We start from the raw sequence: 22,455 nt of genomic DNA on the forward strand, positions 1-22,455 counted from the left end.
CACTAGGGATTCAGATATATTATCAAGAGTTTTTACTCACTTTTTACATTGCCAATACAATATGTAGAAATAAATCTGCACCTCTCAATATCATTATAGATCAAATATCAGCCTAAACAAGACAATGGGTTCCACCAAATGAATTCATGCATGAAAGTTCAAGCTGGTTCAAAGCTATAGGCGGCAGCAATTAATTTGGAATACATTGGCACAGTAAAATCCTTTGAACTTTAGTGGGATCCAAATTGAAGAACGGGCTTACAACCCAAACTGTTTTTGATTCTGCAAGCAAGAATTTCTAGCCGAAATGAAACTTAATTCTAAGATATAAATTTTGAATAATAAAACAGATTTCGATAAGTCCAATCGCTATTTTATTATACAAAATAACATGTTACAAATTTGTGTAGCTCAACAAAGGTAATCTTTTTTGGACTGAGTGTCAATACTGCGGACCAAGCCCTTGCCTAATACGTAGAAGTCCTCCAACATCGCAGGAACATTCAGTACCAACTTGCCATTGTCATTAAATTTTCGACAGTTGACATTGGACACTTTGAAGTCCTTTGGCTCTAAGGCACTAGGTTTTATAAGAACTCCTATAACGTGACCACCGAATGTGTCGTGAAAAAACAGTGCATATTCTTCATAGTTTTCCTGTTGAACAGATTATTAAGCATAGATAAGAATCACCATTCATTAATGTGGAAAGTATGATGATGACTTGAAATATATCAATGAGATAATGTGATAACACGAAACATGGAGATAAGTAGATGGAAATCTTGGAATGTTATTTGCTCGGGAAGTGCACACCAATGATAATACTGAAATAGCTGAACTGATTAATTTAATACCAGTAATTTATCTAGTTAAACAATATGCATCCATTGTCGTATTTGACTGAGCATGATAAGACTTGAAATATAACAATTACGTGAAACAGTATCATGATGCATTACTTTATCCTAGAAACTTAACATATTGAGTAACTCGCAATGGAATTAGTTGATCCACTATACGACAAATAGTGTTGTTTACTATACAGTATCAGAAAAATCACAAAGATAAAAGTTTTTTGCTGTTATCAAGCTTGACAACTGATCATATAAGAAAAATTACGTGCATGTTACGAGCTTCAACAAAAATGAGTGTATCTGTATTTGATAAATGTGCAAGGACATTTGTTGGCATTAAAAAGAGGTTCCACATGCCTCAACATTCAGTATGTTTGTATGTTTATGATGTTATAATAAGAACTTGGAAATATGAATAAGTTAACTCAGTACTAATTGTAAATACACATTTTCTGCACAGTTGGGAAGCAGAGAACAATTAATGGTGTATCAATTTCATAAACTTACTCTGAGTTCCTGCAGATACATTTGAACAGGATTAAAGTCAACTACAGGAATTTTGGCCATAGAATGTGATTTGTATGGATGCCATTCTACCGTAGGGTGATCATCGCTCAAATTGATATCCTGTAATCTTCTGGGATTTAAAAAAGGTCTCAGATTGATAAGAAAATCATATTCAATCATCGGAGCTTTAAATATAATCCTGTGATTCAAGATGTCACCATTGCAGATTTGTTTCTCTATAATTTTCAAGGAAGCCTGAGCGAGTGTCGTAATACGTTTGAGAATAACTGAAGACGGCTTCTTTCTTGTCCACAACGAATTTTTTTGATCATAGGGAGTTGATATGAAAAGTGATGGAAGCGTGCTTCGATTGGTATTAAAATAACTCTCAATTTCTACGATTTCTTGCCCTGAAAATGGTAATAACAAACATTATGAGGATTCGAACTCAAGCAGAAATTTCAGAGCCGTTGAACAAAATGATAAAATTATTCTTACTATTCATTTCGTTGTTAAAGTTAACGATAATTGGTTCAGTATTCCAGTAGCTTTTAACAAACAATTCAAGAAATCTTAGAAATGCCACCTGAGGTGTTTGTATCGGAGAGTAAGGCTCTGGTGCCAAATACATCGCAGCAAATAGTAGTTCAACCGTAATATCTGGTATGTGCGAATCGTCAAGAAGATGTGCTCGTAACCAGCGTTTTGCAAGGCAACAAGCAGGACCAAAAGACGGTAACTGGGAATGTAGCCTGTAGAAAATTTGATACATCAGTACATATTTAGCAAGTATCACAATCAGTGAATGTCCAATACTTCAAAATAAATATGTTTAAGACATTTAATCTGTATGTGAAAGGTAGCTTTAATTTTTCTTATAGCTTCCAGTTAAATTCGTTAATTGACGATTTCAGCTCACGCGAGGTTTACATTAACTGGAAACATACCCATGAAGAGCACTCGTCAATTTCGGCAAGTGGAATAATTTCTTTTCTATTTCGATCGACTCCTCAGTATCCCTGTACTTTATTACACCATCATCGCCAATTTGTTGCTTGAGTAACACAATTTCTTTCTGATGTGCTACGGTAAGTCGAAAAACGAAACCGCCCTGAAGATTTGTACACAATTAAAATAAACCTTAAAACAAATAAGTTCATCTACATGTGGTAAAGACTTTCACTGTTTCATAAAAAAGAAAAATACACTGACGTATCATACCTTCATCACATCAATGTAGTTTAAGCCACCTTGTGCTTTCAAGCTGTATTGTTTTCGCAAGCCTTCTGCAATTTGTATGTGAAAGGCAGCTTTAATTTTTCTTATAGCTTCCAGTTCTTCTGGCCACTTTCCACTCAGGGATAATTGTATAACAGCTTCGATAGGTAGAACGTATCTAGGTGCCATGCCTAAATTTTTTTCCCTCAGTAACAGGCAATTTTTACCTTCCTTCGTTATTTTTGTACCACTGCGATATACGGTCGCTAATGGAGGAAAAACCTCGGTATACCTAAACACTGCGCTACAACCCTGAACTCCAGTCACTGTCAACGGAAGATCGGATAATGATGTCAGCTCTTTTTCTAATTCATTAAAAGTATTTAGCACTTGGATTGTCGCTTCTTCCCCAGTACCATATGCGAAATTGGTAATTTTTATCTAAATATGAAATTTAATGTAAATAAAGTGATAAAACGAAGAAACAAATTCGTATTTGCCAAACAATCAACTTCATTACATCAGTCAACTATTGATTGAACAATGGTTACAAGTGTTGGAGTAATCGATGATAATTACCTTTTTCAATTTTAATAACTCCTCCATTTGATCTGAGATGTACAAAAATTTGTCTTGAGTGATGGAAAACTTGTTCTCCAATAAATAAATAATGATTCTCTTGCATAAAGACCTTTTTTCCGCCAAGGTTTTGCCTTTTCCCCAAAGAGTTGCTTCGCAGATAGAGCCATCTTGAAAGCGGCGGAGCTGTGACTTTTTCCCCCAAAATTTTCTGAACTCTTCTGCCTGTGTTTGCAAATGCGGAGTATTAACAGTGATCTCGTTTAATTAAATAACACATTTCTGTTTCTTACCTCCGGTAAATTTGCCTCAGGTCCTTTATCAACAATACTGAAGCAGAATTCTGGATTGAGTTTGAAGCCGATGTAAATTTTCCTCAAACCCTTTGGGGCAGGATCAGTAATTTCCCATTCTTCAGATTCTCCAAGAATAACTCCGATTTGGGATACTCTTTTATTCAAGCCACGCTGCAAGGTGGGGACAAGCAATTTTACCGCTTGAGCCCAGGTGTTTGAATCATAATCCAGCCTTGTTGCTCTAGGTGACAATTCTTCTACCAACTGTGATATGGCGTTTGTATCATGAAAGCTGGAAATTTTATTTTTTATTTCAACTTGTTGTTTGGTAACAGTAACAATGATTAGCAGAAGCATTGAAATAATAATTTAGAGATGAAAATCCACCTCAAACAAAGCCAGTAATTAAGTTGTAATCAAAACAATGATTAGTACTTCTAGTTCGCAATTACCAAATCTGTTTACCATATAGTGTGATCAAACTCTCTATGAAATGGCACCGCTGTCATAAACAGAGCCTGAAAGTTATTGATGTGAACATTATCCAGACATTTGACGGCAAGTTCTGCCTGTCTTTTTATCCATTCGAATGTTGTCCTATTCATATTCGCCACCAAATTATGATATCCTGATGTATCGATAAAGACGCAATCATAATGACTGTGATAATCAGATACAGATGGTTCGCCGTTGTCATTCTGACATAAAGTTATGCCAGATTCACACCAATTACTTAGTGCTGGTGAAAAAAAAGGAAGAAAATTTACATGCAGTATATAATAGTAGTAACTATAATTTGAGCAATGCTTTCAGCAACAATTTATTTGAGCAATATTTATTATTTTGATAAATACATTACCTAAGGAAGTCCAAACATTTCTGATCACTTGATAGCTGCTCATAATGTTGTTGATTTGCCTGATTTTCATTAGATGAATAACGTACATTGTTAAAACGTGTCCAGTAAACGAACCATAGCCTTTGTCTAATTTTCGTTGATGAAGCCATATTTTCAATAACAATATTCCGTCTCTCAAAGCTGGGTATTCGGATATAGTTTTAATGATACGAGAATTATTCTGAGACATCGTTAAGTCATACAGAACAGAACTATTGTAATGTGGCGTCGGAATCGTAGAGTCTAGAAAGTGCATTAAAAATATCTTGGCATAATACACATTATTTTATTCAATTACTTGCAATCATAGGACACGAAATAAAATTGTTATTATACAGTGTAATCAATAAGTATTAAACAGTCTCTATCCCATTAAACACGTGCAACTCTGTGCAAAGGAACAATCAAGTTTTAAATCTGACTTGTTTTTAATCTTTAATAATCATGTTTCCAGTTGATTCAAAGAGGTCTCTTGTCCAAATTTTGAATCACTGTAACTCGACAATTTTATTTCGTGAGCGCTGTCAAAATCTCAAATGCATTTGCCATAGAGCTAAAAAACGACGTTACATATAGATATTCTGAAACAGTTTTTGTATGTGATGAAGAAGAATCTGTATTAATGTGATTATTGTTGATAAGATTAACATTGCCTACCATCTTCCGGATGATCTTCACTGAAATACCAGCCAGTTCTGATGCTGTTTTTTGTTGGTAAAAATCTGTTAAGTTTGAAAGACCCTTCTTGAGCGACTACATGGAGATGTACAGTGACATGTTTGCCCAATTTTCCAGAAGGGACCATCTTTAAAATTGGCTTGTAAGTGTCACCAAGGTTGGCAAATTTTTTGCTCTCCACAAGGTCCTTACCAATATTTGTCGCAATATATGAAAGATATATGGCGCGTTTGCGGAAATATCTATGATTCTGGTAATCATGTTTCTGGAAGAGTTTCGCTGGCATTTCCACAGCTACGTCCACCGTAAAATTTGGACCAATACAGCAATCTATCGCATAGGATCCGACAACACTAATCTGGGATGGTTTGAGAAATTTGTAAAATCCTTTTGTGTCTTTTGACTTGCAGTCAACTGGAACCTCAATTTTTAGACTCTTTAGGGACTTTTTGTCAGACAGCTGTAAATAAACGTGTATAATTTTTATACCATTATTTACCACTTGATGAGAAGTACGATCATAATAATAAATAATCAATGATTGATATTTGCAAATCTATGTACCTGAAATTCGGTTGTTTCTTCAATTTGATTAATGCACTGTTGAAAATCTTCGAACCAAGTACTGAATAACTTTCTGTATTTATCTTTAACTTTGACTTGTTGCAGCATCTCTTCTATTTGTAATCTGAACAAATTTGAGTGAAATAAATTTTCTGTTTCTCGTAGTTGGTTCAATTCTTCAACCGTGGGTGGTTTATAAAGCTCCTTATCACTTTTCCCTTTCTTTTTTGGCACCTTAACATCATGATCATCGGTTATCTTTCTTTTATTCACTTTGGTTAGATTCTTTAGCTCGCTGATATCAACTTCTGAATCCGATTCGTCTGTGCCATTTTCAATCATCGAGTCATAAGCATTGTCATCTGGCTCGGAAGACTCGACTTCATCAGCCTCAGAATTTTCAATTTCCGAATCGGATTCCTCGTCTGTCCCATTTTCTATCATCGAGTCATAATCGATATCGTCAGACTTTGAATCTTGATCCATAATTAATATTTCCTAAACAATAAACATTAATACAATTCAAATTTATCACAAGTACTAAATACTGTGATAAATTGATGCACTCTGAGAGCAACTCGCTGATTAGACTAAGTTTTCTGAATTGGAAGATACAACAGGATCACGTGACTGTGAAATTCACAAAAAAGAAGGAATCCTCACAAACAAAATAGAGTGTACAAATGGCAAGAAAACAATAATTGTTCACAAGTTCGAGTAAGAATTGACGTTAAGCTTGAGGTTAGGTTCGCATATCTTATCTGTATTGCAATAAAAAGACATGAACAGTAGTCACCTGTAACTTCTGGGTTCAAATTTTCTGCGCTCGTCTTCAGAGGGTTTCCTGGATTGACAATCTGATGGTCAAGTCTTGTTATAAATTGAAATTCGGCGAAACATCACTCGTATTCGTACAAACACGTGGTAATTTTAACTACGGTAGTGAGCATGCTGGGTCGTTTCAAACGTGTGAACATCTGTTTCGCATGTGTGCGCTAGTACTGGGTTAGGAATTAAGCGGGCAACCGTAAACTTTATTTCGAGATTTATTTATCAGATTACGTAGAGAATTTCGCGACATTCGTTTTCATTCGCATGAACGCTGGATAGAGTTTTGTCAGAGGCCTTTTAATGCATTAAAAAACAGCCCGTGTATCGAACGCAGGTTACAGTTTGCTCTCATTCGTATATTATCATGGTTTGCTGTCGGTTTTCCTTACTCCCCGCATCACCGCAGGTCACAGGTTGACTCGAGGCATCGGGTATAAGCGGGAATGAGGAAAGAAAGAGAAAAAAAAAAGAGTAAGATAGAAAAAAAGGAATTTAAAAAGAGAACGGATATGGCTTTTAAACGCCATGTTTTTTAAAGCACATAAATATTTATCTCCAATCGTACAGCAACTTCTCGCTACAGATCCCAAGAGTGAAACGGTTATTGGTATATCGAATTTGAGGTGGCTAGGCGGTGAGCTTCTGCCCTCGACCAAAAGAAGTACACACATCGAGATGCAGGAATAAGTATAATGTCTTGAGAAGAGCGGCGTTCAAATAAAGGTGTTTTTGAGAAGGAATGAAGGAATGAAGGAATGCGCGTCGCAGCGACATCTACAAATGGCAGCCAAGACCCAAGACACCAGAAGTTTACGCACACACATACCACACATACACAACGCAACAATGGCGACTTGAAGTGCTGGCGTGCGTTCTCGCGAGAAACCTTTTCACTAAATACCGATTCCGTGTTGATTATTTCGATGAGAAGAAGTGAACGTGGAGTATTTTATGGTTCGAACGAATATGTGATTGCATAAATGCCACATTGGAAGGTGGTGTTTGAGTATATTTTATAAGGCTGGTGGGATAGCACGATACAATTCACTTTGTGGTTCCTTCCCCAAAAAATAGACAAATGATGTACACTGACGTTACATGCTGATTATAATGTTATGGTAAGTCGTATCATCGAGTTTTATTTTTTACTCTCATTTCATTGTCGCCAAAAATGAATCCAAAGAATTGATAATTTATTCATCAGCGGTATAAAAATGTGTAGGTTAGGTTGGCTGGTACCAGAGAATAATTCTGCTTATTGGATCCAATTTCGTTTCTTCGGTCACAACCGGACTCCATTTATTTGGAAAATCATTTTTAGAAACATGTCCTCCTCAAATTTTTACCATTTCTTTCAAGGAATCAAATCTTTGATATTACAGATACGAGTTCAATGATATACTTATTTGTGGAGGCTTATTATCAGGATGATGCTAAATATTTTTGTTCATTTCTATATACTTTGAAAAAACTCATATTTTTTAATTGTGTTTTGTTATATATTCTCGTCTTTTAACAATAATTTCTTCAATGTGATTTTTTACTACATTTACACCTCCGAGCTAATAATAGAACGCATTCTCAAAATCATAACTTTTCACCAGATCTTGCTGAGACATTTGACATACATGAGAGATTTAATAAAAATTTCTTTTCGTTTTTTTATATCGGTTATCCTGAAAGTTGTTGAGATCACCATACTGCTGTTATAACACTGTTGACGATATGTTTACCTGTCGAAAAATTATTGGTCTTCAAGATAGCATCGCTCGCTAACACAGATTATGTACCATTTATTTAATTCAAGTACATAATACAATTGAAATGATAATATAAATTATATCAAATGGTTAATTTATTCATAAATTGCATCCTCAAATACTTAGCACGACGTGCGGATGAGGACAAATTTTTTTTCATTACTGACAAGCTGATTTCCTTAATCGCATTTTATTTTTAATTTTTTGTTTTGTAAACATTGATATACAAGTTTCTCATGCTTGGTGTAGCTCAAGAAAACAAGGCCTTGCCAAGAACTTTCTACTAAAGTAAATATTACATGAGCATCGAGTTGTACAACTGACTATATGATTCTAGATCTAATGAATATGGTATTTTGTGATGTTTATTTTGTCGTTTTTTCCCTAAATATAAATAAAAGTAAGAAGTTTAAATGGGATTTCCAAAGATGCTACATTTTAATCAAATTTGGAGCTATGTCAATGGAATAATTGAATTTTCTAACATTAGCTGCGAACGGTGAATCCACATAATTTATTTCAATGGCTCGATATTTTAATATCTGTATTTTTTCTGTTCTTAGCAAAACTGAAAGCACAGACCAATATAAAAAGGTATAGTGCAGAGCATAAGGCATGGTAAAATAAGGGAAGCGAACGAAGGAGATGAGCCATAATATCACAGACATGCCACCCTATGCAAGGATGCCACTGGGGGGGATGGGGATGGGGGTTGGGCTCGGGAACAACGCCCCCCATCCTGAACCCCCTCCTCATCCCCACCCGCCACCCCCTCCGCCGTCTGGAGGAAACCCCAAGAAGAAGCGGCGGACCAATGCCAACGTTTCTCAACCTCCGCCACAGCCACCCCCCAGCGTACAGGTTCGTTGAAAAATATCTTTCAATGCTTTTGTTGCACTTAGTTCGAAACTGCATCTGAAACTACTCGTCTTCGAAGTATTTATGAAAATAATAAACAAAAAAGTCATAAAGATTGTTCGTTAATATTACTATTGAATTGAGTGAATTCCATCCAAACTGTGCAGTGTCCCCAGACATTCTGGTAATATTGTTGAATTATATTCAGGGAATTTATCTAATTTTCACTTCACCATCGTTATATTTTGATTTCTTCATTTTTTTATTAGCAGTCTCTGATTTTGTATGCCTGCATATCAACATCTTTTTTTGTATTACTGATAACATGCGATATTTATGAATTCATATCACTTCATAATAAAACGTGAACAAGTATTCATGAAACCAACGTGCAATACAAAGCAATATTCTACTATAGATAACTCTGGTCTTAGTTAAAACACGTTTAACTCAAGAAGAAGTATTACTATGAACCCGTTAGAACTTATGTTGAAAATTCTTTCCAATTTCAACCATTAAAAGCATTTACTTTATGAAAATATCTCATAAAACTCCCAAGAATCAAGCTCTTAGCGTTGACGTAACAAAGTATTTTCAGCACAAATTGCTATTATGCACTTAAAAAATTGTTCAAAATGTACTAAACTTTGGGAGTAAAATATTTCTATTGGCTTCGAAAAGGTGGTTTTCATTTGTTTGTTTTCTTACGCTGACGTTACCAACCTTGTGAAAATCCAAGTCTTTAGATTCGAAAGTGAATCTAGACAAATCCTGAAATCTTGAGGATAATATCATGAAACTGTATAATTTTAAAAGTTAATGCATCATTTTATTATATCCTTATTACAGGATCTCCTACCACCACCTTTAACCGGATACGGTGATACAATAGTCGCAAGTAATCCATTCGACGATACACCGCCACCGAGCACACCTAGTGCGATGATGCATGGGGGTCCACCTCACATGCATCCTCATCACCCGCATCACATGGGTGGACCACCGATGAGAGGGATGAGTCCTTTAGCTTCAATGGGGGGTATGAGCCCCATGATGCAACACAACATGGGCGGAATGAGCCCGATGGGCAATTCCCCGATGGGTAATCATATGAACCATATGGGAGGAATGTCGCCGATGAACCATGCTCCAATGGGCGGTATGAGCCCCATGAATAACATGGGACCAGGCCCAATGAACAGCATGAACAATCACATGAATATTGCTCACATGGGAAATTCCCAACTTAGCGGTCCGCCAATGGGGAGTCCTATGAACAGTATGAACAGTGGGCCGATGGGAAGTCCCATGAACAATATGGGGCATAGTATGGGTAGCCCTATGGGCGGCCCTCTTGGATCTCCAATGAACAACATGGGAGGGCCGAACCACATGTCAAACGGGCCGATGAATATGAATAATATGAACAGTCATTTGCCGCCTAATAGCCCGTTGAACAGACCTCCTATGAATAACGTCAACAGTCCACTAGGACATAACGGACCTCAGTCACATCCACAGCACATGGGCGCGAATCCCAATAATTTGGGAAGGCCAATGAACGGACCCATCAATACAATGGGATCAATGGGTCCTAACAACATGAATATGGCCGGTCCTAATCAAATGAATAACATGAACATGGGGGGACCGCAGATGAACAACATGTCCAATATGAATATGAGCCATCATAACCAAATGGGGCACATGGGTGGACCAATGGGACCTATGGGAGGAAATATGGGTGGTGGGCCACCCATGGGACATCCCATGAGTATGGCTGGGCCCATGCCTCCTCATGGATTCCAAGGACCTCCAGGGATGGGCACAAAGCCTATGCCTGTTTCTGCGGGAAAGGTAAACGTGGAAAAATTCAGTTGTCTGGGTCTATTATTTAAACAGAGATAAACTGGTTTTTAGACGTCGGAACTTACAACATCAAATTATCAAATCACCTTGCTATTGTGCTGAAACAATAATTGTCAGAATATTTAGTTATATTTGTTTTTAATAACATTATTTGTTTTTGGTATGTAGATTTACCCAGCCGACCAACCAATGGTGTTCAATCCACAAAATCCAAATGCACCTCCTATATACCCGTGCGGAGTTTGCCATAAAGAAGTACACGACAACGATCAAGCTATCCCTTGTGAATCTGGATGTAATTTCTGGTTCCATAGGTAAGTTTTGATGATTACCCTTCATGAAAAACTGTCTCACGATCTAGATAAGTTTTTATACTTTATTACTTAAAAGATTTGTGTACTTTAATTGGTAAATGTAGGAATAAAAGTAAGGGCAACAGGATGAATAAAACTTGACTACATGTGTTGTTTAAATTGAAAAAAAAATCAGGATTTCATCAATGATTAGCAAACAAGAGTGAACTGTTTTAAAATATAACTTTTTTAAAAAAAAATATTGCAGAGGTTGCACGGGTCTCTCAGAAGCAGCATATCAGTTGCTAACAGCAGAAGTTTACGCAGAGTGGGTTTGCGACAAGTGCTTACACACGAAAAATATACCTCTCGTCAAAATCAAGCCATAACACCTCCTCCCCAATTGCATACAGAACACTTTGTTAATGTTTACACCCTGCCACCCTGTTTGTTAATAACTTTCTAGCTTTAACTTGTTGAGAAATTAGATTATCATTGTGAATCGAGTTCGTGATATACGTGAAATAGCGGCTTGTTTAAAAGTTTCGATACTACTGAGTGTTGAGTCGGTGAAAAAGTGAAAGATAACTTGTTCAGAAATTAGTTAATTAAAATATAAAGATATAATGTATGTCATCAGTGAACAAGTCTACATTGGACTGCATAAAGACTACCCCCGAAGAGTCAGTTTATCTATGAAAGTTTAATCAGTGGAAAGTGGAAAGAAGTGTTAAAAATGGAAATAAAAATGAAAAATATAAAAATTAGTCTATTATTTGTGAAAAGTGAACAATAGCGCGCGTGACACGTGATATTTTTTATTTTACCTTTTTTTCTGCCAGTCTTTACTTCAAAAAGGCGAAAGAGAAAAAAAATGTTTTTTTTTTTGTTTTTAATACGGCAGATGTACACTAATTTGGGGACGAAATCTTTGACCCTCTAGAAACCCGATGGAACTTTATTGCTAGATGCGTAAAAAATAAAATTAGATAATAAGAGAATAAAAATAAAAAAGAAACAAACGAAAAAAAATGGATTAATGAAATGGTAAATGTATGAAAATGTATGAATGGTTGTTTGGAATGTATGTCTGTGAGGCGTGATCTTTGCTTCCTACTTTATTGGATGTGCTATAGACAAATTATTGCCTAAAATCATCATATTAATCACTGAGATTCGCATCAAATATCGTTGGCTTTGCTCGTCAAATTTTGTTGTTGTATAATCTAACTTTGTAAAAAAAAAATTTGCACATACAACAACCATCCGTACATAAGTTCTGTGAAAATTGGAATATATCAAATGTACAGCGATTTCTATTATTTGGTTTATTTATTTTTTTTTTTCTCCATTTTATTTCTGTAATGATACTACCGAAAAGTGAAAATATTGGAAAAATAAATTTTTGCAAACTTAGTATTTTGCAATAAATAAATTTAAAAAAATATGTTAAAACTAAAAATACTTTACCATGAAGCTCTTGCCACACAACAAAAATGATTTTATAGAGTCATAACTTTAAACATATGTAGGTATATTTATTTTATATCTAAAACGCAATCTAAATAATATTGGTAGATTTATGTCTTTTATGATAAACTGACTAACGATAGAAACCTGAATTTTAGTTCTTCGTAAGAATTGGCAAGAATATAAGTCAAGAAGTTATGCATGGTTGTTGTGTTTGCTCAGTATTTAGGGCTCTTTCACACTGGTGTAATAAATAAATACAAATGACGACTGAGTATTACTTGATTTGCTTAAGAAGAAAATTAATATTCCGTCGGCAGCTAATATGAAATTAATTTGTCCACAGATTGTATAAATTTATATTATATGTGTATATATAGATATATGTATATACATATATTTATGTACATATATATATGTATATATATAACATAGCCATTTATCGTTTTAACATTAAGGACCTATTTTACATGCATATTTCAATTAATCTTAATTGCGTACCACAGAATCCTATATTGCATAATGCTCATACTAGTTTTACAACGAATAGAATATTGTTGCTAAACACACTTTTGTCTCTGGTGGTTTATTCTCAATTCATCTAACGGAAAATTTAAGGCACTTCGACATAATTCTCATGTTAGTCCCTTCAGGCAATATACTTGTATGAACTAAAATATTGAATTCTTTTTATGGGAATACTGTTAGACGGCGCAGTCAAATGTCGACGCAATTTTTTTCTAATTCAATTCGTCTTCAATGATTTACTATAAATCGATATTTGGTCTGGAATACTGACTTGTCATTAGCAGAATTAATTTGATAAATTCAAAATTACGAAAGGTCGCGAAATACTTTATTGACCATGTTTCAATACGTTTTTATTGTTTAGAATCCGATAACCCAGTCCTCGTTATAAACCTATTTGTATATGAATTATATGCGTTAACTTATTACCGATAGACATGTTTGAAGTATTGATTGGAAAGAAATAAGGCATACAGATACCGTCAACTTTTGCATCTCATTCGCTAATTTGAGTGGTAATTTCTTGATAAAGTGTACAATCAATTCAGCAAATGAGAAAAAAAGGCACCATGAAATGATAATTGGTTATCTTATTAGTTTCAAATGTTTTTATACTCCACGACTTGTCAAACTATAATTTAATTAGAAAACGACGGATATTACTTAGATGGTAAATTTATACGATTGCAAGGTTTTCAAGTTTGACGTACTTTCAATCAAATTGATAACTAAATCATTATTTCAAAAGATGTAGTTGATTAAAAAAAAATATCATGTATATTTATTTTCGTCACAGCATTTTGCAATTTCTAACTGTGATTGTGTGACTTTGAATGTCGTCAGTGTGCCATGCGCACCCTGCGTACCATGCATTCATTAAATTTCATTTTATACAGATAAAAACCAAAGCAACAATCCCAGTGTTTAGATGCTAATCCATTTTGAAAGGGCATTCTATCGTTTTTAAGTTTCACATAATGCATACAATTTCCGAAAGCGTGAAGATCATCATTCACTACATATTGTAAATAATCTTACGATTTTGCTATTGAACTTGATAGGATTGGAGTCAGGCAATGCACGGTTGAGAAAGCAGTATATTAAAAACCAGTGCAACAGTTGTGTTTGTATGAGACGTGTACATAGATTAATTCAATTTTTGACATAGCGTGAATGATCAGGTGTATTGTTGAGTAAGTTTTAAACATTGTAAAGCATTATATAATCTTTGAATATTCATTTATGCTCTAAATAAGAATACTTTTTTTTTTTATCAAACCAAACACTAAAACTACATGTACGTATTTTTTATGCCACCTGTTTCTACACAAATCTAAGGTAATATATCTGTTTGCGAGAGACTGAAATATATTGTAATCGTCGAATCAAATTTGTACCGCTTCAGGATTCTGAAATTCATCTTACATTAGTCTTAATTAGAAGAGAGAAGATCTGATGTTGCGTGATAAAATAATTTGGCAAAAGGAATTGCGGTGTATTTGAAATGTGAGACGACGAATGCTTTTTACACGACTCCTATTTACCTACGGAATTACTTAATTTATTTTCCCTACTTTAGTTTATCTGATGTTGCTCAAAATCAATAGTTTCTTTCCTATGTATAATGAAAATCATGTTTCAATCCTTTTTCATTGGGGAAATCAATGTGCTCAATGACATTAAGGTTTTAGTGTATCGAAAACATCTTACTTACGTGGAAGCAGATAAAACTATTTGTCGACAAAATTTTAATCATCAAACACCATTCTTAATTGGAGCATAAATATATAATAGACACCACCATGGCCAAATACTGAACCGCAATGGAAATTTACAATGGAAATTTTATACCTCAATATTTTTACCAAATAATAGTATAATCGAATATCTTAACTATTAAGAAGATGTCTTTAATAATTGTTGTTTAAACTTAATCATCAATAGGACGTAACGCATTTGCAAATCTTGAACTGACGCTGTAAATTCTAATGTTTTCTTTTCTAAAAATTTACGACTTCACAACATCTAAATACTGAACTAAGATTTCTAGGGCCATGAGTTGAATAGAAAATCTTTCGTAACACTTTTTGTCATAATTCGACAGAATTTTCGTTAAATATGCGAATAGGCATAATTTGTGATGCACTGACAATGAGATTCAGTTCGACGAATTGATCGCTCGTTACCAGGTGAAAATATGGCTGAGTTTCAAGATTGTTAAGTGATTTATGTTTCTATTTTTAAAATTGCCGAACATGAATACGGTAAAACAGTTAATTTTCAAGTCTTAGCTTTCATTTTCAATTACTGTTATTTCTATGAAAAGAAATATTCTAAGTTGTAAATTTGTCATAGCGTTTCACATTTGGTTGTTTTGATAATAAATCCCTAAAAGAAAGAAGCGATGAAAAAAAACAAAAAAAAAAAAACGAACGAATGGAATGTTTATACATACCTTCGGTTGAACATTCAGACACCGACTAACCATTTTGAATAATGAAAATTCACCAAGTGAAGAAAACCTGATCACAATTCAAAAAATTGTGGGATCTTATCAGAGGAACGCCCACCTCACCATCAGCTAAGCTCTATCTTTAATAATAATAATAATTAGAATGAAGAAAACGACAAAAAATTAAGCAAGGACATAAAAATAAAGTAAAAACCACCTCGACACGCAACAAATTGTTCATAGTTTATTTTTTATCATGTGAATAAAAATATATATATCAGCAATAAAAATTGTTATACATTATAGATCGCGTGTCTTTAATCAAAATATTTATAGAAGGTTTCCTCAATCAGACGTACTCCATTACGTCCCAAAAATTCAACATACTATTTTTTAACAACTAAATACCAGGATAATTAGATATTTCAGGTAAGGTAAAACAGTAAGATCTTTATACTTGAAACAATAATTTAAAAAATAACTAGTTCACTTCTTACGTTTGAATGCCTGTGTATATTTTTTTTTTTATTAATAAGAGACTTTAGAATACATACTGCTGTAAAGCGGCAGGTCCGATACAATATATCACAACATCGTGCAGACATTCCATGAATTCTTCATTGATATCCGGGAAAATAGTCGAATCGCCTCATTCTTTTGGCTTATCGGTTAAAACCATTCGTCGATTCTTCAAAAGACATCAACACAATAAACATATTTTCGTGAGCCCTGTCACTGCAATAATATGCGTATAATAAATGTTCATTTATAAGTTAGCCAAGTCTCGGACATCTATCCGCTGGTCTTATGCAGTAATTATTATTTACCGGTTTGCCCGGATATTTTCTACATTCATTCAATCAACGAAGCTCTACGTTTATACGTTGGAAGGATTTGATGTCTCTCTTTTCTCCAAAGCATGGAGTCGCAGGGCGTTTGACAGTGTTCTAGCCACATGAGTCTTTGTCATTCTCGCGTCTCGTTCATTTGCATTCAACTCTTCGATCCAAAGTTTTTCCGGGATATCCGGTCTCGCGTAGACCGGTGCCTCGTTGCACATTATTTTTAAACCTGTGCATACACGGCGGTTACACTTACAGTCAATTTTCCATTCTTAATCATTAATTATTGCCATTGTTTTATAAGTCTAAGTCGTTAAGTCTCGACGCGAAAAGTACTCGAGTACATACATGCGAACTTGTCATTTGGAGTTACAAAAATTAATTCTAACTCACATTTATCCCCATTTTTGTATCCGTTTGCAGAACCTGCTAACCGATACTGGATAAATAAAAACGACGTCTGGTTAATATTCGTTAAATTTGATTTAAGCACCAAGTTTTTTTTTTATTGGAAATCAAGTGAATTGTATTTTTACTGTAATTAGAATTATAACGCGTGAAACGTACCGAAAATTTTACTTGCAATTTGACTACCCATTATACATGCGTTCAAGCAATGATATTGATAATTCATCTTCATCTAGTTAAATATTCAAAATTAACGATCGAACAAACTTTGACTATCCTAAACTCGGCACGACTGTGGCTGGTTTAAATAATATTAACTTCACCTTTAAAATTATCCGAGATATTTCCAAGAGGTGTATACGGTGTATCGGTAATCCAAGATACAACTTATTGTTTACATACATAATATCTTCTGTCGTACCATTTGAAAATTTTGTCTTATTCACGAATACGGGTACGGTAGGAATAACAAACAATCTTGCCATTTACGTCACTACAGACTTTTTCGAGCCCTTTACTACCTATCGCCAATATACATAATACAGAAATTTGAATATTAATCGTGGATAATATATATATAACCATACGGTGTAATGCGTGCCAGATTGCAAGCAGGAGTGAAATAATTATAAAACTTAAATTTATAGCCAGGAATAATTACATTGAAAAGAAAATTAACAAGCCGTATCTAGTGTTTCGCGGAAAACTGTGAATTACGGAAAATGTTGCGTAAACTTCAACTCACTTTCAATATGTATTCGGCACTTTGGTTTGCCATAGGTTGATACCTTGCAGCTGCTTTTTGTACCGATATATTCTGGTAAGAATAATACGATTTTTTACCAAGAGCAGATCCATTCAACGATATATCATTCATGTATCCAAGTTTTCCGTAGAGTCCGTATTTTTTTTCATCCTCCGGTCGCAACGTGCCGTTCTTTTTCATAGCCAAATATATTTGCTCTAACATGCCGTAGCTTTTTATCAAGAAATCACGCTGCGCCAACGCGGTTATACGATCCCTTTCCTCAGACTCGCAAATTATCTCAGGTTCAAAGGAGTACAGATTATTATCAGTAAATTGAGTGGTGGCTGGTTTTTTCACCTGAAAAATTATCCACGATATAAAACGAAATTTTGATAAAATAAAAAGAAAAAAACAAACAACATTCAACTTTGGGAATAGGTTTTTTCTTTTCTTTTATTTTTTAATAATAATAATGATAGCCGGTAACACCTTTTTCGCCATAATTTTTGGCTTGCTCTTGTCTTGGCTGATTATAACAGCTCCTGATTTTTTATTGCTCACTGGACTTTCGGGCCGCAGTTTATGATCGCTCCATTTGCCAAGCATCCTTTTACCCTCCTGCTCCTTAATCCGTAACTTTAAAGACGTAAAAATTTTACTTGCAAATTTGAGGAAATAAAAAGTCATTACAAAAATTATAATAATCGATTTAAAAGTGTATTCGTATTTTCGTTCGCCTCGTTATAGTAAGTGTGAAAATATCGTGAAGATGTTTTATTCACCTCTGCTTCTTCTCTGTGCACTTTGGCAGCCTCTTCGCGAGCCCTGGACGCAGCTGTATCTTGAAACATGGAACTTCCACCCTGCTTGAAGAACGGATCGTATTTCTCAGTGCCTGGGCCTGGATAGACTCTTCTGAAATTTCCCAAATGCTCGTCCTCCCATTTGTACTGTTTCTCAATTGCGCTTTCCTCTGGTTTCTCAAGTTTTCCTACGCCTGACGATGCTGCGTCGTTTAGACTGCAAGCGATTAGAATTCGTGACAAGATCACACAAAAATAGTCCGATCCAATTTCGCAAATATCTTTTTTGGAAATGCTCTTTTGTTTATTAAAATGAATACGCTTTCAACGAATGACGCAAAATTTTTTCGTTCTATCCAAAGAACACGCTTTCCACTATACTCGATTGCCACGTGTTCGATAAAGTTATTAACAAATTTCAGGCTTACCTAGAGTCTCTGGAATTTATTCCCTGGAGCAGTCTTTCTCTGACCCTCTTTCTATCCTCTTCGATGATTTTCTTTTTATCACATTGTTGAAAATTCAGTATGTCAAACGTGTCCATCAGCAGCGATTCTTTGATGTCTTTGTCAATTTGGGCGTCGGTGTGGAAGCTTGGCGAATGATTCACCTGAAATATAATCGACAAATCATAGAGACGTCTCACCGCAATGATCTAATACATCAGCTCATACTTTGCGTACCTCTAACAGATACGGCTTCAACTTCCAGTCGAGAAGAACATCGAAGCCGAGAAGTTCGAAACATGCATAAGTCGTGTCGTGGGTGGGAAAACACGTGTGATAGCTGTGCTTCAGAACGGGATACGCAGCCAATACCGTTTTTATAATAACCTCATCGATTCTCGACCACAACTCATCGACATCCACGTCTTTCATTTTTAGCCATTTATTGAGGGTTGAAATTTTTCTGCACATTCAGTCGGAATTACTATCGAACTACTTTGTCAGGCTCTTCTCTATAATAGGTACATTAGGGTGTCCTTTATTTAGGGTGTTGACGAATTTTTGACGGCCCACCCCTCAAATCAACTTCAAATAATTCGAAAACAATTGCATAATTTTTTCAGATTTCTACCTCAACTCTGGGATAGTCAGCTTTGTGATCGAAGTTTCTTATGGAAATAACATGGAAAAAACTTGTTTCCTCTGTATATATTTTCTTGCAAGAGTAATAATATTTTTTTTAAATCTATAACTGCGAGGTTTTAGTGGGCATTAGTGCTACTAACTGTAAAAAAATTTACATCACGATAGCAGCAAATCTATTGCACTTCCTCCGAATGCGAAAAAGGTGAGATTTCTAGGGTGTGCAATTCATCGAGATCGCGTCAGATGATTGTGTAAATTTTTTCCCAGACAGTAGCACTATTGCCGACTAAAATCTCACAGTTACAATTTTTTTTTAACGTTATTACTCTTACAATAAAATATACACCGAGAAAAAAAGTTTTTCCCATGTTATTTCCATAAGAAACTTCGATCACAAAGCGGACTATCGTAGAGTTGAGGTAAAAATCTGAAAAAATTAGGTAATAGTTTTTTAATTATTTGAAGTTGATTTGGGGGTGGGGCGGCAAAAATTCATTAACACCCTTAACAAGGGACACCCCAAGGTGCATAGTTACATTTTTAAGAATAAATGTCACTAATGCGAACCTCTTGCTTCCAGCTTCATCATCAACGACGTACATACGACTGTGTTTGTTGACCGCGTAGTTGGTTAGATGCATGAAAACGTTCGAAGTATTGTGACCTGTTGGCTCCTTGTAACGACTTGTAGCAAACCTGAACAATGTCTACGATTGAATAACGCCGTAAAAAGTATTATTAAGTCAAGTTAAAATCACTCGTAAATTCACCTCGCAAGACCGTCATTGTAAATATAAATCCTCAGAGGGTCGCACGAAGTTATTAAGGTATAAACACGCAAGTCGAACTTGAATCCATCGACGAGGAAAGGCTGTAAAATATAAATTTCACGAAAAATTCAAAACTCGAAATAAAATCAGTCCAGCTGATACTTGTTTCCGTCAGAACTCAAGTTCAAAACTTTCCCCCGGACTCACCCTTGCTATGTAAACCTGACAAATCATCCTGTCGTATGGCTTAACGTCCTTTAAATTTTTGGTCAAGTATATGCCGCGTCCTTGGCAACCAGTATCCGGTTTCACAATGAAGGTTTTCGTTCTTCGTACTTTGGCGTACGAAATCGCTTCTCCGTGACTGTAATGGGAATACAAAAGGTAGATCGATTATTCAGTCATGATTGTTTAGGGCAAGGAGAGTGATAATATTTAAAAAAAAAAAAAAAAAAACTCTATTTCTCACTCGGCAGGAAGACACCAAGTTTTTGGGAAGAAGTTGTAATCTTTCGGAAAAAGTCTAAGCATCCGATTAAGATTTCTGGCGAGTAAATCCTTCCGGCAAATCTCCGTCATCCCGGGAAAATGATTAACTTTTTGAAAACGTTTCATGTCTTTCGCTCGTTCTATGCTGACACTCAGATCCGTCCAATACAAATTCCAGCTGCTGTCTTCCGTGACTTCTTTCATTCCAAATCGCGCCGCGACTCTTCTAACAACTTCGTACTTACAGTTGCTCGTACAAATCGTGAGAAATCTATCCAGAAATAATTTTCTGTCAATTAGTGAAGCTTTTTTCTTCTTTCTTTGTTTTTGATCCCTCGGGATACGATACCTTCGTTTCTTTTTCTTTGCCGCCTTTGGGGGTTTCTCATCCTCCCCCTTTTTTGAATCTACGTCGGTCTCTGCGTGGAGAATGTCTGAGTGAAATAAGATGCTGTATTTTTTTAAATAACAAAGAAATTTTTTTTTTTAAATAAATAAAAAAATGGCCGTCCCACAGGCTTTGAAATAAATAATCGAATTTATAATCCTATACACGGATTTTTGACGTGATGTTTTTCTATTTAAAATTACAAAAATAACAGAATCTTTATTGTATATGGGGTATTCCACGCCAACTCGACCAGTGTTAAGCCCCGACTATCTCAAAATCATTTCATGTTTTTTTCTAACATTCTACTCGGTAAAAAACGGTACCCTCAATTTTTTTCAAATTCTTTTATTACAGCGTTTATTTTTTATAAATACTTGAAGTCGATTGCGAATGCCAATTATTAAAAATCTGAAAAAATTCTCAAAAATCCAGTGAATGAGACAAAACACCCCCCGCCCCGCTAAGGAAAACGTGGGCTGAATTTTTTTTCTACTTTTTTATCATCTAATTTGGGGTTTAACGCTAGTCGAATTGGCGCGGAACACCCGATAGGCAGCAGAGATTAATTTCTACCTTTCGCATCGTCTTTCATCATTTCTCGGGCTGGATGATCGTTCTTGCAAGGGTTGAAAAATGGTTTTGAATCTTTTCCCATACCGGCCTGATCACTCTCAGCCAAGTTGTCGGCAGATTTGGACGAATCAGATGAGAGGAGCACTCTTTTGTGACGATGATCGAAGGTTGTTTTGTGCGACCGGAGCTCAGTGCAATCACCAGAAATGCAACTGTCACCGCAGTTGTCCAGACGACGTTCTCTCGCCTCCCCATTTTCTCTTACCTCTCTTAAAACTACCAGAGGTCGTTTACCACCTCCAGTTACGTTCATGACAGATGCTTAGCATAATTTTTTAATCTAGCAGGCTTCATTGATGAGTCGAGAAATCAGAAGCCTGTCATTCGTTGCAGAGAAAGAGATTCGTCACCGTGTCATTCGCACCACGCTGGCAGTTATTATATTATTCATGTATATGTATATGTATAAATATACCCGCGTCACATCACGTATACAAGAAACAGAGAGATAACGCGGATTTTCCAGTAATGAAATAAAGAAGACAGTCTTTTATCATTGATAATTTAAACTACTGCTTTTCCAAAATTTACACTATAAAAGACTTTCTCATTTCCTTCGTTCCCGTCAAACAGTAGATACATCATTTTTTTTTAAATCTTTTTCACATCCAGCCCTTATTCA

General features: G+C 35.3%; 3 protein-coding genes across 7 annotated transcripts; 1 reads left to right on the forward strand and 2 right to left on the reverse strand.

Moving 5' to 3' along the window:
• Window positions 1-351: 351 nt before the first annotated feature.
• LOC124412835 (nucleolar protein 6) lies at window positions 352-6,672 on the reverse strand. The gene is made up of 12 exons (XM_046892989.1): window positions 6,394-6,672; window positions 5,598-6,095; window positions 5,013-5,493; window positions 4,317-4,598; window positions 3,923-4,196; window positions 3,455-3,749; window positions 3,162-3,386; window positions 2,586-3,023; window positions 2,312-2,475; window positions 1,863-2,116; window positions 1,365-1,774; window positions 352-657 (listed from the first exon to the last, which is right to left on the reverse strand). The coding sequence occupies exons 2-12, from the start codon at window positions 6,081-6,083 to the stop codon at window positions 412-414; spliced, it is 3,555 nt and encodes a 1,184-aa protein (XP_046748945.1). The 5' UTR covers window positions 6,084-6,095; window positions 6,394-6,672; the 3' UTR covers window positions 352-411.
• Window positions 6,673-7,021: 349 nt separating this feature from the next.
• Window positions 7,022-12,214, forward strand: LOC124412838 (protein pygopus). The gene is made up of 5 exons (XM_046892992.1): window positions 7,022-7,546; window positions 8,752-9,049; window positions 9,896-10,903; window positions 11,084-11,229; window positions 11,477-12,214. The coding sequence occupies exons 2-5, from the start codon at window positions 8,834-8,836 to the stop codon at window positions 11,595-11,597; spliced, it is 1,491 nt and encodes a 496-aa protein (XP_046748948.1). The 5' UTR covers window positions 7,022-7,546; window positions 8,752-8,833; the 3' UTR covers window positions 11,598-12,214.
• A 4,177-nt stretch (window positions 12,215-16,391) lies between these two features.
• LOC124412837 (tubulin polyglutamylase TTLL13-like) lies at window positions 16,392-22,273 on the reverse strand. 5 transcript variants are annotated; one of them, XR_006929823.1, is made up of 14 exons: window positions 21,772-22,273; window positions 21,159-21,259; window positions 20,790-21,080; window positions 20,528-20,684; window positions 20,321-20,421; window positions 20,118-20,246; window positions 19,143-19,368; window positions 18,888-19,069; window positions 18,439-18,676; window positions 18,146-18,292; window positions 17,654-18,013; window positions 17,232-17,429; window positions 16,894-16,939; window positions 16,392-16,729 (listed from the first exon to the last, which is right to left on the reverse strand). XR_006929823.1 is itself a non-coding variant. In XM_046892991.1 (13 exons), exons 1-13 carry the CDS (start codon window positions 22,084-22,086, stop codon window positions 16,536-16,538), a joined length of 2,454 nt encoding a protein of 817 aa, XP_046748947.1. In that variant the 5' UTR covers window positions 22,087-22,273; the 3' UTR covers window positions 16,392-16,535. The 5 variants fall into 5 exon arrangements, 2 of the variants coding, with proteins under 2 accessions (XP_046748947.1, XP_046748946.1); XR_006929824.1 differs by having other exon boundaries at window positions 16,392-16,939; window positions 21,159-21,228; window positions 21,774-22,273; XR_006929822.1 differs by having other exon boundaries at window positions 16,392-16,939.
• Between the last annotated feature and the right edge of the window lie 182 nt (window positions 22,274-22,455).

Source organism: Diprion similis, chromosome 12 (assembly GCF_021155765.1).
Source record: "Diprion similis isolate iyDipSimi1 chromosome 12, iyDipSimi1.1, whole genome shotgun sequence".
NCBI lineage: Eukaryota > Metazoa > Arthropoda > Insecta > Hymenoptera > Diprionidae > Diprion > Diprion similis.